This window comes from Pyrgilauda ruficollis, unplaced genomic scaffold (assembly GCF_017590135.1).
Source record: "Pyrgilauda ruficollis isolate IOZ18807 unplaced genomic scaffold, ASM1759013v1 scaffold29, whole genome shotgun sequence".
In the NCBI taxonomy this organism is placed as follows: Eukaryota; Metazoa; Chordata; class Aves; order Passeriformes; family Passeridae; genus Pyrgilauda; species Pyrgilauda ruficollis.
The window spans coordinates 5,929,463-5,945,391 of record NW_024524266.1 but is presented as its reverse complement, the minus strand read 5'-3'; the positions used below and the strand labels follow the sequence as shown (position 1 = coordinate 5,945,391).

General features: G+C 36.2%; 1 protein-coding gene across 3 annotated transcripts in view; it reads right to left on the bottom strand.

The window, feature by feature from the left end:
- Positions 1 to 384: 384 nt before the first annotated feature.
- The window catches only part of WWC3 (WWC family member 3), a 98,381-nt gene continuing 82,836 nt past the window's right edge, over positions 385 to 15,929 (bottom strand). For 2 of the 3 annotated variants that reach the window (XM_041472389.1, XM_041472388.1), the window contains exons 15-23: positions 13,712 to 13,904; positions 9,918 to 10,085; positions 9,130 to 9,281; positions 8,297 to 8,456; positions 6,985 to 7,149; positions 5,763 to 5,855; positions 4,505 to 4,732; positions 3,724 to 3,851; positions 385 to 2,901 (exon numbers count right to left, since the gene is read on the bottom strand). In XM_041472389.1, the coding sequence (XP_041328323.1) occupies positions 2,835 to 2,901; positions 3,724 to 3,851; positions 4,505 to 4,732; positions 5,763 to 5,855; positions 6,985 to 7,149; positions 8,297 to 8,456; positions 9,130 to 9,281; positions 9,918 to 10,085; positions 13,712 to 13,904 (1,354 nt within the window). In that variant the 3' untranslated portion in view covers positions 385 to 2,834. The remainder of the gene's footprint in view (positions 2,902 to 3,723; positions 3,852 to 4,504; positions 4,733 to 5,762; positions 5,856 to 6,984; positions 7,150 to 8,296; positions 8,457 to 9,129; positions 9,282 to 9,917; positions 10,086 to 13,711; positions 13,905 to 15,929) is intronic. The other variant, XM_041472387.1, reaches the window with a different exon arrangement.

Here is a 15,929-nt window from a genome sequence, read left to right as displayed (position 1 = left end):
TATCAACTTGTTTTCCACACTAATTTGGAAAGTGCAAATGTTTGTTACGAAAAAAAGGCAGTTCAATGTGTTTTAAGTGGAACTACCCAAGAATTCTGGGAATATTCAACTATGAACTTCTGATACAGCTGTCAACTTATCATGACTGATAAGCACATGGAAGAACATATCTGCCATTCCTTACACTCTGCATCTCTTTCAGGTCTTAAGTATGACCCCTCTAGATCTTCAGTTTCCCAGATTTTCTCTCTTACCTTTTGAAAACTCATTATGTTAACCTAAATTACAGTGTTATTCAAAATATTATTTTTTTTTTCCTTAAATCATCAGGAATGTGGCAGATATAAAAGTTTCAAGAAATATCTTTGACATATAAGAAAACCCTTTTTCTGTTTATGGCAAATTATTTTATTTTGTAGAAGAAATACTTTCAAATAATACAAAAATGACACAATCATACAGAACTGTGACAAAAACAAGAGAGATGAATACTGAATATGATAACTCATTGCCACATCAAGACAGAACTCATTATAGCAGTCAGAGTCACAGACCCACAAGATACACCGACGACATCTCACAGCGGTCACAATTTAAAAACCCCCTGACAGAGAGACCATCAGACACTGCCCCTTGGTTATAGTCACAGAACAATTTAGGGTGGAAACAAGGTCCCCACCCCAATCCCTGCTCAAAGCAGGTCTAATGTGACCAGGATGCTCTGGGCTATATCCAGTTAGGTCCTCATCCACACTATGGACAGAGAGCTCTGCCTCTCTGCACAACCCCTTCCAGTACCTGACCAGCCTCACAGGAACACGGTGTTGTCTGTTCTTAATACACAGCAATCACTTCTGGTGTCACTGCACACTAACTTTGGATAAACACTACTGTGTGACAGCCTCCTCTGGAAATGAGAAACAAAATTCTGACTAACTGGTCTTTACTTAAAGTAATGAGCACTGAAAAGCTTGCTGGCCCTAGACTTTTACCCAAACACTACAAATTTCTCACATGATTTGGCTTTTATCTGCATAGTTTCTGAAAAAGTCTAGTTGTGACAAAGGAGCCCAATATACACCCACCAAAACTTACAGGCAAAACAGGCTTCAGGATGAATAGCACAATAAATGCTAAATATACTTCATTTTCATATAAATTGCTATATGATCACAACACTTGATGCCTGTAATGACTATAGACCATATTAGGAAACAGGAAATACTACCTTAAATGTTTGTGTTTATTAACATTTATGCTTACAGTCTTTTTTCCCCCGTTACTTTTTGCCTCAGCGTGGATAAGTAAAAGTAATTAAATTTCTCTTCCAGGTTTTCTTGACCTTTGACAAGGTAATAGAGTCTAAGTTCTTGAAACTCACAAAGAAAACTTACTTACAGAATATTTGAAAGTATTCTGATAGGTCTGTTTGTTTTTTGGCCCTTGTTCTGATTTCCTGACACAGAAAAATCTGGAACCAACTTGATCTTTAATTAAGAGACAACATGATCTTCCTTTGGGGTTATTCCAGTAATTTGCAAAGTCAGTCTTGTGTTGGGCACCTCTCTTTGCAGGTAATGTATAATTAGGAAAATATGAGAAACTCTATTATAGTAGCTTAGTAAAGAAGTATTTTTACATACGTGCAGGATGCAAGGACACAAAACTGGCATTCTCGGGAATTTCGGGTGACAGTCTTTCATTAAAATGGATGGTTACAAATAAAATTATTTCTTACCAGATTTTAGCTGGTCCAACTAGCAATCAAGTGAGCTGTACCTTCCAGAATTATACACCTTCCTCCTGGAAAGTGTTACTGCTCAACAGAACTTGCTTGCAGTAACCACAGAGCACATCCTTTAGGATGAACATGTGTTTAAACAGCCTTACTTAAAGCAGCTGCTTTCTGAAATCAGAACATATGTGCTTTCCTGAATCAGATGAGAATCTGTAGAATTGTAGTAATTACTGTAATAGTCCATTATCAGGCTTTCCACACAGCTAGCTCAAACTGCTCCTTAAATTCCCTTTTCATTAAACAGCAAAACAAAGACCTGTCACCCTTTTCCTTCCCCCGTTTAAACTGAAGATCTAGTTAAGAATATAAAGATATTTTAAGACACAACAGAAATGAAAACAATCTATTAGTGCACAGTAAGAACATGCAAATGAATTCTGCAACGTTTAGCATCACTTCTAATTCGTGTTAAACACATTGCAGGTGATAATATTTTGCTATAACACAGACAGTGCTAAAGAATACAATGTACATAATAAGCTACAGATAATAAAGCTGAAAAAGTGACAATTTTAGAACATAGTATTTTCATTTCAGGTATCAGAAACAAAACCAGCTCAATGGTTCCATTCTACTGTATGACAAATACTGAGGAACAAAATTTCAGTCTTAAAATACATCTTAAAGTAGGTATTTTCCTTCAAGGAAAAAAGGCACTATAAATAAATTACACTACAGTGAATTTGCCTGAACTCACTTTGTTTCTGTCTTCCAGCCTTTAAGTCAAATAAAACAGCATAAAAACTGTACACGCTCTTAACAGGATAGTCGATCTTTTATAAAATAAGTTGTCTTCAGAGATGTCAGTTTCACAACAAGGAAAAACCAAGCCTTGTTGCAGTCGCTATTATAAAATATATATGTATATATATTTATATATATGTTTTTGTTTATGTTTACTTTTTTTAACTTTTTTTATTTTTTACAAAACGTGTATATTAGCTTTTGCACAATTTTTTTTTTAAAGAAACTTGTCTAATCTAAGAACTTCATTAAAATAAAAGCGATAAATACTTCATGTTTACAATGCAACATGTCATACATCATCAGCTGGCAGAGGAGGTATGTTAATCCTTGGTCTTGTAAAAAAAGCTATCTTCTCTCTGTGATCAAAACAAGAGAAAAAAGAAGTAAATAAAATTATGCCTACGTTTCCCCTTCTCCCCTCAAGAACATGGTTTCTTTACTCTGGTTAATGGTTAGTGTTCATTATTTATGTACTGAACTGGCCTTTTATTTGAGTACAACAAACTTCCAAAAACTACTGAACCTCACTATATACTTCTGGCAACATTCCATTGAAGACAATTACTATTTTTGAAAACTTGGGTGGAAGCTTTATACAATTCACTGAACTTCAGTCATAGTTAATTGTAAAAAGGTTTCACAGGACAAGTTCTGCATTGCAAAGTTCACTCTTGTATGTTTTGCAAATAATGTCTACAAAAATGAAGGGGAAAAAATATGGCAACTCTGGAAAAAGAGTCAAAAGAAAAGGCTTATTGAAAGAAAATTCCAGTATTTTATGAGTAATTTTTAGGGAGAGTGTGTTACTAACAATTTATATGTGTTACATTAAACAGATTATTTGTGTCCACAAGCTTGTATTGAAGAACTGGACTTCACAGCAACTAGGCTAAGTTGGAAGAATCACCTAAGCTATGTTTATATTTAAAGCTTTTTTTTTTTTAAATGTCATATATACTAGAATTGTAACACTGCAATTTTATCTTAGCTTTGGCTCTTTTGCAGGACAAAGCATTCAGAAAGAACTTACGTCCAAATCCAGATACAGTTTAACATTACTGATAAATTACTTATTATTAAAATCAAATGAGACACAAAATTTAAGCTAAATGTTTCAGAAAGCTTTAACCAGACTAATGAACCGTTGTTATGCTATTTCAATATGCATTACCACTTACCTAAAAGTCTGCACCTGAATAGGTTCTTTCTGATTTTGCCCACGCAACTGGTATATTTCTTTTGATGCTTTCTTTAGCATCTTTTCAGCTGCTTGCTCTTGGTGATGTTCAAATTTGGTCTGTCTGGTCTGAAAACAAGAACATGATGTTTAAAAAGGCCATGTGAATAAATAAAACACAAGAATATTCACAGTAAAATAATGGATTTTTTTCCCTACCCATGACAATTAAACCACACAAGTACACTGTCTGAAATAGCTGATCATCTAAGAACTATAAATGCAAAAGACTGAGTTGTTTCATTGATTAATGCTCTTCAGAAAGACGTAATAAATTAAGAAAATTTACTGCACACAGATCTGTCAAACAAGATCTTACTATAAATTTGGGCTCAGCCTTTGTCTCTGATAATCCAAAATCAATTTTGTCTGTTGAGCAGTTTTGCCACCTTTTCTACAACTTCTTTCTCCAAAAACAGGGAAAAAAATTACATACTTAGGGAACATTCCAAAAACTTGTAAAAGAATAAATATCAAATCAGCAAAATTTCTTTAAAATACCAGAAGAAAGAAAATTATTAAAGTTCCAATAACAAATACCTAAACAAAAAGAAACGAGCAACAAATAAACAAATAATTTTTATTGTACTAACTTCAAGAATATAAAATAAACATTCACTGAGATTCTGTACAAACAGCTCTTCAGTCATCTTATCAAAATTAAGACATTTTGAAACAAGAAGTTTCTGAGCAAAATGAGTACATATGTCGTATTACCATACCTGCCTTTCTGCTTCCTTCAACAAGTTTCGGAATCTCTCATCCCGAAGGACCCAGTGGGGTAAATCTGTCTGCCCTCGGAGCTGGGCATCTTCCAGACGCTGTCTCAACTCTCTCAGAACACATATCTCCTCATTCAGCTGTCTCTGTCGAGTTCTGGATGCCTGGAGATCCAGCTCCAGGTCTAAGGATGTCCTTGCCATAAGTTCAGCCAAAGATGATCTGCAGGACTGTTGAGTTATTAGGATTCAAATGAAATGCACAATATATTATTCTCAACATAGTTTACTGGTCTGTCTTTAGCTCTATAGACCATACATTTGCTGTACTTACTTCACACACAGTCTTTTCCACATGAACTTTTGGAGATTATTTACATCCCCCAGAAAAGGCTCGATAATGTATGGAGAAGAAAATCCCTACAGCTAAATTTTTCAATTAATACTTTCTACTACTTCCTTTTACAGTTTCCTTTCTAGTTACAAATATTTACCTAATGAAGTTTATGGACTAAAATTCCATGTTATGATGATAATAAAAGAGATGCAATAAGAAAAACCCAATGACATCATGGCATCAGAGCATCTTCTACTGAGCAAGACACCTCTTAAAGGGCTTCATTCAATATTGCTTTTAAGATACATTCAGAATCAAAATGGGAGGCATGGCTGTTTACCTGCCAACACCAGCAAGGCATTAACTTCTGCTGACCAGACTACATTTTGTTTAATTTATATACACAACATTAAGGCCTCATCTGCCCTTCTCTGCCCACTTGTTTGACAGCATGATGGGGTGGCATGGGGGCAAAAGGAGAGCTTAACCTATTCGTTCCTGAATAATTGGGTCTCACATACTGTTATTTTTTAGGCTGTATGCGAGGGGAGACGCATGTCTTAATGTCACATTCACACACACATCTCTGAACCTGCACCCTGCACCATAAACTAAATTTGAAAGATTTTGAAAGAAACTTTACATCTAAATCAATATAAATTCAGTCCACATTAAACTAATTTTTGTCTGCCTTGCTTTTTTCCCTTCTTTAAAATTGACACAACTTCATTTATCTTTTTTAAGTCTACCTTTTAGCTTAGAAAGTCCAAAACAAACCCAAAACATGCACCCTGCCCCAACTACATTACAGAAGTTTGTCCCTTTCCTAAAAGGTTTGGAATGCACCTGTGGATATCTAAAGCTCCCAAGTATAAATTGTTCTAGCAATTTAATGAAAGCTAAAGGTCATTTTCCTAGGCATACCTGTTTATACCGTAGAGTCCGCCTCTCCAAGGTATTCCGGACAAACGGGGACTTCCTTGGCAGGGTGGAACTATCACTGTCACTGCGATACAGCTGATTAGAAAAGACATGGAAAATAAAGGTTGCTTGAAAGATCATCTTCATTAAGAAATTTGGGTTGTTGGTTTTTTTTTTGCCTTTGAGATTTCCTTTTTAAAATACACTGAAGCTATCTTGCTTTAAGCAAGCATTTCTTCACTTATCTATAAACATTTTTATATAATAATGCTTATATATATGGTAGTTACAATAATTCAAGAAAACTTACAAACCATCATACAATGTTTTAAAAGTAAGTTTCACCAACCATTCCACTAAATATCCAAGACTATCTAACCTAATAAAAAGAGGGAGGGAGGACTCAAAAGCAGTAATATTTCATCCAAAACACGTCCTGTCATGAGTACAAACAATACAGTCTCCCACTTTCTCCCCGCATCTGATTTTAAGTAAGTGCAGGTTAAGCGAGCACAGAATTTAAAAATAATTTCCTGAATTTTCAAACTTCAGCTCTCAGAAGCTTATGAAAGAGTACAATCATAGTTATGATAATATTGCAAAACCAATACCCATGTATTGATCTGCAATACCATAAGCCAGCTACTTATTAAGTCTTCTGCCACTGAACGCAGCAAACAATAAATGTGACCTTGAAAACTGCTGTGCTGGTCCTCAATTATTTGCACCAGTGCATCCAGGAATCTTATGTCCCACAGTAACAGGCACCTTATGACTGATATTCGTGACAGCAACTGAAGTCATATGAATATTTATGCAATGACCCTAAGATTAAGTATTCCGTGCCCTTTTTCAAACTTTTACGTATGTGAAAATTAAACATGGCTTCTAAGCTAACTGCTTATACACCTCATTAGATAGCATTGTAAAATCAACCACCCACACCTAACATCTAAGGTTGCCAGGGAAAAGAGCTTAATACCTAATTTATCATATATTCTTAAATTTCAAATTAAATCCATCCTGGTAAAAAATCTTAAAGAGAGTCAGGGAAGCTCTTCCCCACTGCATTGTTTAAATTCAATTAGAGATTATTCATTAGTATTAAAAAGTAATATATGTTTCTTATAAATGCAATGAAATCTTATAGTGGAATTATCAAAAATGTGTAATATACTTGTGTGTGGAGACTCCTTCCCCCTCCTCCTTTTCAGGCTTTACTCACTCTGCAAACATATTGACTTCGTGCTCCAGGCGAAAAGGTCTGGGAGCGAACAATTGTGCTACTGCGAACAAAAGCAGAACCCCGTGGCCTGCGGCTGGCTCTCTCTTTTGGAAGAATAGCAACTTCTTCAGGAAACAGATCCTCAGTGTTAGTTTCCTTATCCACCTAAAATTTCAACAAAGGACATTTTTTTTTATTTCTTCCTTATTTTCTCCCTCCTAGCAAAGACAATCAGATATTTCAACAATATCAAAAGTAAACAACTTGCCCTGCTAGCTAGATTCAAATTTTAACGAGCACTGAGAGGATGTATCACCTCACTTTTGTAAAAGTTTTAAAACTGAGTCATTCAAAATTGTGAGATTACCTTTCAGAAGCCTTTGCTGAAGTAGTAACAATTATGAGATGCAGTTATATCACAGCTGCAGAGCACAAGGACTGCATTCAGGATTGGCAATTGGGCATTACCCAAACTACCACCTGATCTCCAGCCTCAACAGAAGAAAACTGAGTGACCTTTCAGTAAGCACTGAAAGCTTAGTGACTCTGAAGCAACCACCTTAAAACTAGAGGAACTTAAGACAAGGAAGGAAAAAGGGACTGAAAGATTGGTCACACAATTATACAGGAATACTAAAATATTCAGAAAGACAGAAAACATAGGCTACTCTAGCAAAGCCTTCAAATTTTCAGAAAACTCACGCCCCCATAAGAGGTGTGATCTTCCCTAAAGGCAACACAACCAGCTTATGTTCCTGTACTTCAATGGAAGTCTCCTGATTTCAGCTTATGAAGGATTATTTCCAGCGTCTCATGTCTTGACTACAAAATATTTTAAATACATCAGTTTCAGCACAATTATTCCATGTTACTGTAAAACTGAAATAGTAATGCAAGTCCTAAAATTTCTTTCTTTACAATACTTTTAAAAACTCTTATAAAAATAAGAACAATGGAATTTGATCGTGATCTTTTCTGTTAAAAATTCAGATAAATGCAGAAATTTATACAAGTGCCTATTTATAGATTAGATAAAGGCCACATTAAAAACAGTTAGCTTTTTGATAGAAGAATCAAATTCTGATGAGAAGTAAGTAGTAAGAAAACAAAAAAAACCCAGCCCTAAAGAGTGAACTTCTACCAACTCAACAGCCATACAGCTGTCACAAAGTCAGTGCTCATACAGAGCTGCCAATGTCATTGCTGACTCTTTTCTCTCCTGCCCAACTCAGACTCCATCTCCAGGCACAGCAGTAGCTCACTGTGCCAGGCAGGGTGGCAGTTTCCATGCTGCAGTGTCTGCTCTCATTACCTTTAGTGGTGGAGGCTGCATTTTTCCAGAACTGTACTGGCCTGCTGGAGCTGCAAACATGTGTCCAGCTAATGGATCCCCGCAGAATGGCTCTGGATAAGGAGGACTAGTCTGGGTACAATTACTGCATCCACTGTCAACAGATTCTGCTTGCCAACTCCTAGAGTCAGAACATCACAGTAATTTTGCAGGTGTTAGAAAAACCCATGCAATTATGCATTCCATTTACGTATTACACTATCTAAGCCAGTTTATAATTTTAGAGTATTATTTTTCCAATAAAAATACAGTATTTTCAACAGGAGAACATAGCACACTTGCATTTCTGCAAATGCAAATAAGGAAATACATTTAATGGAAAAAAATTCACCTTCCCTAATTTTCTTAAGGCATATGTTCTGGTCTTTATAACAATACTAAGAAAGCAATAACAAAAAAGAACAAGAAAAGTCAAGTAACAAACCAGGAGTATCATTAGGAATGAAACTGCAACCCTAGCCCTAACAATGTCTTGTGTCTCATGTCGTCACTAAATTTTATTTCCTTTTCTTAATACAGGACTGTTACAAACTCATTACAGTTGCCTCCCTAGCAAAGTTTATCTTTGATAGAATATTTTCCCACTTCCCGAATTCCCTAAATTCAAACAGCTATTCAAATAAGGTTTCCTCCTGTTCATGGATCATGACACAACAGAATTTTAAACTTAAGCACTAACAGGGAGCAAATTTCAGAATTTTTCCTGCTTTATTTCAGACTATACCCATAGTGTAAATATTTTTGAGGAAGTATTAGTTATTATCTGTTTGATGAGGTATTTAAACCATTTTTACCTTTCTGATATGGCTTCTGCCTGATCTTCCTTTCTTTCCATCTCCAAGATTTCTTCCTCTGTGTACTCCAATTTCACCCTCTCTTCTGCCAGCTCTCTCTCAACTGCTTCCAGCTGGGCAGTGGTCCTAGCTAACAGGGCTGTCACTGCATCCTGAAAGATAAATTAGACTTTCTGTTTGAACAAACCAATGTATTTAATGTGCATTATTAAAAAAAAAAAAAAAAAAAAAAAGGAAAAACAAAGCCATCATATGTTCCTTAAACAACAAAACAAAAAACCAAACCACAACCAAAACAATCTGTCTTGAATCTTAATGATCAAAAGTATGTGGTGCTCAACTTGTCACAGAAACTGAGCAGACTTTACTTGACTGTGGAGCATCATCCACCAAGTTAGGTCAAAAGAGACCTCTGGAGGTCACCTAGTCTGATGTGCTGCCCAAAGCAAGCAAGGCATCATAGCCAAGTCAGGCTGTCCAGAGCCCAGTGAAGGGCTGAAAACATCTTCAAGGATGAATATTGCACAACCTTTCTTGACAACCTCTTCCAGTGCAGTGGCAGAAATTTTTAGTGTGTTTTAGCTGGACTGGAAACTTGCATACAGGGTACTGTTTCAAGCACCTGTCCAGACATGATCTGGTTTTCAATTAGTCTTCTAAAATCTAGCTCTTGCTCTGAGAGTTAAATTATTATTTCCTGTGATAACTCAAAAACCTGCACCCAAGGTAAGATCACAATCATGCTGCTGATCAAACAAAGTAAACAAATCACTTTTTTAGAGCCATACTGTTTTAACTGTAGTTACATTTCCAGAAGACTGAGGAATACTGTCTTCACATTGGTTTTTGGTCTTTGCTCTCTGAGGCTCTGAACCAGTGAAGATCTGAACAGGGTACCAGTGAAGCTGCATCTCACCAGAACTCTCTGCATCAGTCAGGTTTATCTGAGCAATGCCCTGTAAAAAAACAAAAAGCATTGACCACAATAAGATAGATATACTCTGCAACATAGACACCCTCTCACTTAAAGCGTATTTTACTCACAGTGTAAAACTCCCACTTCACCAAATACTACTGTCTCTTAAAAACAGACAGCTTTGTTCTGTTCTGTTATGATGTTTAAGATTCTGAATTTCTTGCCTCTTCTTTACTACTAGGAAGAACTGGAGTAGATAGTAATTTTTTTTCAAATTGAAAAATAAAATTTTTATGACTGATGCAAATATAACTGACATCTGATAGCTATTAATATTTTATTTTTAAAACCTTCCCAACTATGTACCTGATTTCTATATTTGCTTAAATTAATATAACTTTAATAATGTTACTTTATTTCAGGGGCTTTTGAGATAACTGTATTCTGATACCCTTCCATTCTCTGGCCCTCAGAGGTATCTTTCAAATGGAAATAAAAACATTGTGTAAACCAATTTTTTTCCCTGCCTATTTATGTTATAAGGTAGTCAAATGGGTTATAAAGCCATTTTTCTACTTTCCAGGCCATCCTTGCATCTCCCAGATTCAGGTAAAAATAGTTTTAATGGAGGCTTCTCACTAAAAGTACTTCAAACTTTGAAGTAGCTTACTTCATCAGAGAGAGCTCATGTAAGAAATTTCTCAGTGGTGTTCACCTAATTGAAAAACAGCTGTGAACAAATCCACTCTGCCTAATTTATTTATTTGGTTTTTTCAATCAGTTCACTAGCTGGACCTACCAATTATATTAGTCAGCCTTTAGGTACTGTTTTTTGTTTCTCTGGCTATCTCTGCAGCAATAGCATAAGCTGTTTCCGTGCTTATGAGCCACATGCTAAAAATGTCTTCTTTTGTATCACTGGAAAAGTCTGGTAAAAATGGCTTTCATATCTCACAAATCAAGTAACTGTATACAATGATTCTAACAACAAAGGCAGTAGGAAATGTAGACAGAATGTGCATTCAACTTTAAGCAGGTAGAGAAACAGTTAAGCAGAAAACAATAATTAAAAAAATAAATCATTGCATTGTTTTTCCAAGACAAATGTTCCCTGTGGCTCTGTTTAAACAGGTGCACGGAGGACAATAGCCTAACAAAATAATGTGACATGGGGATACTGCATGTTACTGAGAAAGTCACTTCATGTCAATACAGGCTACAGAGATGCCTCTTCTTTTTTCTGTATAACCCAGATGTCTTGTAATTATCTACTTGCTCTGATGCAGTGGAAGATGTAAATGTGTATCAAATACTCACACTTTTTCATCAGAGTTGGAAAATGTTTAAGACACACTGAGTTTAGTTCAGGAGGTAGAGAGTAAAACTGTTTTTTTCCTGCCAGCAATATTGGAAGAAGCATGGGCTAACTCTTAAGACACCTGACACTGCCCTATACACTGCATTTATTAGGCAGCTAAGCAAGTCTGCCAAAGAAGCCGCCTCTAAAAAGGGAGTCATTAATTCCTGAGTGATTGAATGCTGGTGAGTAGAAAATCACCATCAAACTCAATTAAGAATTATCAGTACTGAAAGGACTGATTAATATTTCATGTCTACCTCAAGATTTGGAGCTTACTCAAAAGGATAAAGAAACCAAGGTGGGTGTGTTAGAGGTGCATCACATGTCTGTTCTGATGAATTTGTTAACAACCTGGATGGCAGAACAGTAGAAGTATTTAGGAATAGCTCTGTGATGTCTGACAGACATGTCTCTTTATTACAAAACAATCAGGATTTTAAAATCATGCTAAAAATGGGACAGATGTTCAAAAATCAAAACAAAAAATGCAAAAAAAAGGTACACTCAAGAAGAAATCAAATAAATTAAGATAAAGGGAATAACTGGTCAGGGCTGTAAAAGATGAGAAACTGGGAGTGAAGCAGCAATGCCAGGTGATTGCAAGAAAGGCACTCATACTTCTTTTATGTTTTAACATGAACTATATATGCTAATCATGGAAAATAACAATGTCTACACATTACCATGTAACATTGACAAGGCCACCAGGGAAGAAATAAACCAACTTAAGACAGAAAAAGATCTTTCAGCCATGGAAGACATAAAAGTAAATGGTTGAGGAAATGGAAAGACCACCTCCACAAGTGTAGTATATTTATTTCTTTATAACAGAACTATTTCCCAGAATTTTTTTTTCCTGTAAGGTACAAGTATTTATAGAAATTAGGATAAACTCCAGTCTGGCTTTTGCGCTTAGGAAAATATTACATTGGCATAACCTAATTGAAAAGAAAGCAGTCATTAAGAATTTGAGAAATATATGCATTATTAAATAGATGAGAAAAACTGTAATCCCAGTGGAAGGCATCTTGAAAGACAGAGGCCTTGTTGACAGGCACCATCACAGCAGTTCCAAAGAGAGGTAGCAGGTAGCAAATGATGTCTCAATGTGAGAAAATGCTCATTCTCAAATAACAGCTGAAGAAAATAATGATCATAATGTTCAAATACTTCAATGCACCTATCTGAAGAAATTGGCATTGCTTCTCTATTTTTGAGCAGTATTGTTAAATTGCCTTAAACTATAGTACCAATTACTGTTGACATATACTTCTGACATAACCAGCTGAAGACCATGAAAGAGAAAAAATCCCTACCAAGATAACCTGAAGACCTATTTTTTTTGGCAACTCAATAACAGCAGTTTGCATAAAAGTACCCTAAACTTAAAAGCATTTGTTTCAATAGAAAGATACCTTACACTTCAATAGCTGTTTAGCTTCCCAGAGGAACAGGATGTACCAGTATAAAGCATTTTACACCAATATATCCAGCCTGTTCTTGAGATGATTTCTCTAATTATATTGTAGACAAAACTTCCTACTGCAGACAAGACCTCAGGTCCATTTCTATCAACATTAAGACCCCTGTTTATAAGAGATGCTACTTAGATTTAAAGGTGGATTAACAAACACACATTCTTGACCAGATTTGCTCAAAGAAACACCTCTCATCCACAGCCCAGCAAGACAGTGAGATGCCTATACCTCTTAACTGCTTTGATAGGCTTAAAAGATTTTTTTCACTAACCCATTCAAACCCCCCACTGCAAAGACAGCCCACTCACTTCAAAATAGCTAGGATATCAGCCCCAAGGCAGATTTAGTTATGCATATTTGTATTTGACAATAGCTAAATGAACCTAACATTTAACACACTGGAAGTTAGCATATGATACCTCAATCAGGTTAAAGTAAAGGCTGAAGTAACAGAACTGTTCTAGGGCCACTATTATCCTGAAACAAAGCTAAGGCTGATGGAATAGCAGTCCTCTTCACCCAATGTTATATAATAACAAGGTGTCTGTATTTGTTTGTTTTGTTTTTTTTAGAGTGAACCTGTCTGAATAGTACAGATTCCTCACACAGGCATTATAGTATCATGCAGAAACCAAAGTCTTGAGGAAACTGTAGTCTAAAAGCTGCCAGATTAAGTCTTTTTTAAAATCCCACCTCTTTATTTACAGAACTATACTTTACAGAACTTCTTATGGAAAGATTAGCTTCTCTTTTTAATCTTAAAAAACAATTCCTCAGGTAACTTTAGTTTCTCATATCACATGGCTTTTAAGAAACAGAACCACTTACCAATAGTTCTTCTTGTTGCTGATGATCAACTGAACAGATATACAGCTGCAGTGATTTTAATTTCAAAACACTTGAGTGTATGGGGATTTGGAACACTTCATTAAATATTAACGGAGTTTGGAATTCCAAAGCTCTTGAGCAGTAAGTGGTTGGTGTGCCTGACTCAAGCGGTGGCAAATAAACTCTCACATGACTGGGAACAGCAAAATAGACAAATAGCACAATTCAGACAAAGCCATTTTGCATTTCTCAAAATCAAGCTAAGCAAAAATATCAGTGGAACTTCTACATTAAGAATCTGCCTTGAGATGTCCTCATCACCAGAATTTACTCTGCGTTCTAATACAGAAGATCTGCAAAGCTGATCTCAAAATGCTGTATTTTTTAACAAAAACTGTTGTTTTTTTTTTTAACTTGGTGCTTAAGCAGAGGCACCAAGTGGCACTTGAGCTGCCCTGAGGTATCCAAGGCATCTAAAACGAGTTAGCAATTATAAGAGGATCTATGGAAGAGCTACAGAGAGCCTCCCTCTGAGCAGCAGCAGCTGGAGGCCAGGTGCTGTGCTGTGCTATTTCAAATGGAAACACATGCCAATGTTTAGGCAATTGAATTGTCCCTCAGTGCCACCGATCCATTTCTTTCTTCCACCCACTAAGCAACCTATTCCCCTCCTTAAGAAATTAAGAAATTCAGATGGCAAAAGAAATCTGCAGTCACTGCATCTATCTACAGTCTCTAAAGACAAATTCAAATATGTGGTACCATATCATTTAAGACTCCAAGCCAAAAACAAAATCAACAACCATTTTCACCTGACAGCATAAGCAGCAGAGCTACTTAGAGAATTGTTTCCATGTTCTCCCTCTCCTGACTGCTTTCCAAGCCCCTGCAATATCCCATTCCTTTCCTCATGCCAGCAAACAGTTTCATGCAACTGTGTCGTGACCCAGATTAGAAAATTTATCTGGGTTAAAAAGCTAACCTAGCTAAAAACTCACGAAGCGTTCAGGATTAAGACAACCAGCTCAGCTTCACTCAAGTAGACTACATGGCTGCAGGAACTCCTATGCCACCACCAAAGAGGGGCTGACACTGGCAGGCAAACAAATGGTTACAGGACAAGTAGAAGAGCTCTTTATGGTGTAACTGCAGCACAGTTACTGTGGAGCATCAGTTAAACAAATTCTTGCCCTGTAAAAAGGCAGAGATCCAGCTCCTCTGTTCACTGGCTGCCGCAGGCAAACATCCCCCCAGCTGCTGCAGCACCTGATTCAATCAACGTACAGGTGCACAGAGGAGTTTATTAAACTTGATAAAAGCTTCTTCTGCTTTCTGGTAATAGAAAGTTACTTTTTGACTAGACTAATCAATTCACCCTGCAGCAATGCAACTTCTTGATTCCAGCAAAGGCAGGGTTGAGAAGGGTGAAGAACCAAACTGCATTTTGAGTCATTTAGATGCCTGGTTGCTTTGATGACAATGTCTAACAAACCCTTTGGACTAACTTTTTTCTTTGGTGGTTCTACTTTATTACCTTCTTCAGATGATGCTTATTTCTTTTTCTGATGACAAGGCATCATGGCTGAGTAATACACAATACTCACATTTTTCCCTATTATGTGCCCTTGCACTCACACTGAAACAGAGCAAAAACCCAACACTAATGTCCTAACCTGCATGAAAAATTTCCATTACAGTTTTGCAGAGTTAGCATGGTGAAGTTCTCAACAAACAACAATTCATTCAGGGAGATGTATTTTAATTTAACACCTCCTACCAAATGACTTATTCTACAATACAATAATGTAATCATACCTCCATTTTCCTGCTTTCAAACAACCTCTCCCAGAGATAAAGATCAACAATTTTCACATGTTGAAATTTTTTAAAACATGCAAAGATAAATACCTCCAGACAAAACAGTGTTTTATGACAACACTGATTATTTAAGAAACATTTATTAAAATAAGCTAAGCTACATTCTATATATGATACAAAATTTGAAAAAGTAGCACAAGCTGTCAGAGGTTAAAAAATTCAATCTTTTGTACTGATTCTCAGCTAGTACTTGTGTCATCAGAAGGTCTTTCATGGATACTCAAGGAGAGCTGTACAGGCCACAAAAGCCTGCAGATCCTTTGCTGTTGTTAGAATGCTTTCTGGTGTGGTTTTCTTTCTTTAAGATAAAAGGCAAGGTAGACCTCCTACTGGGTTAATA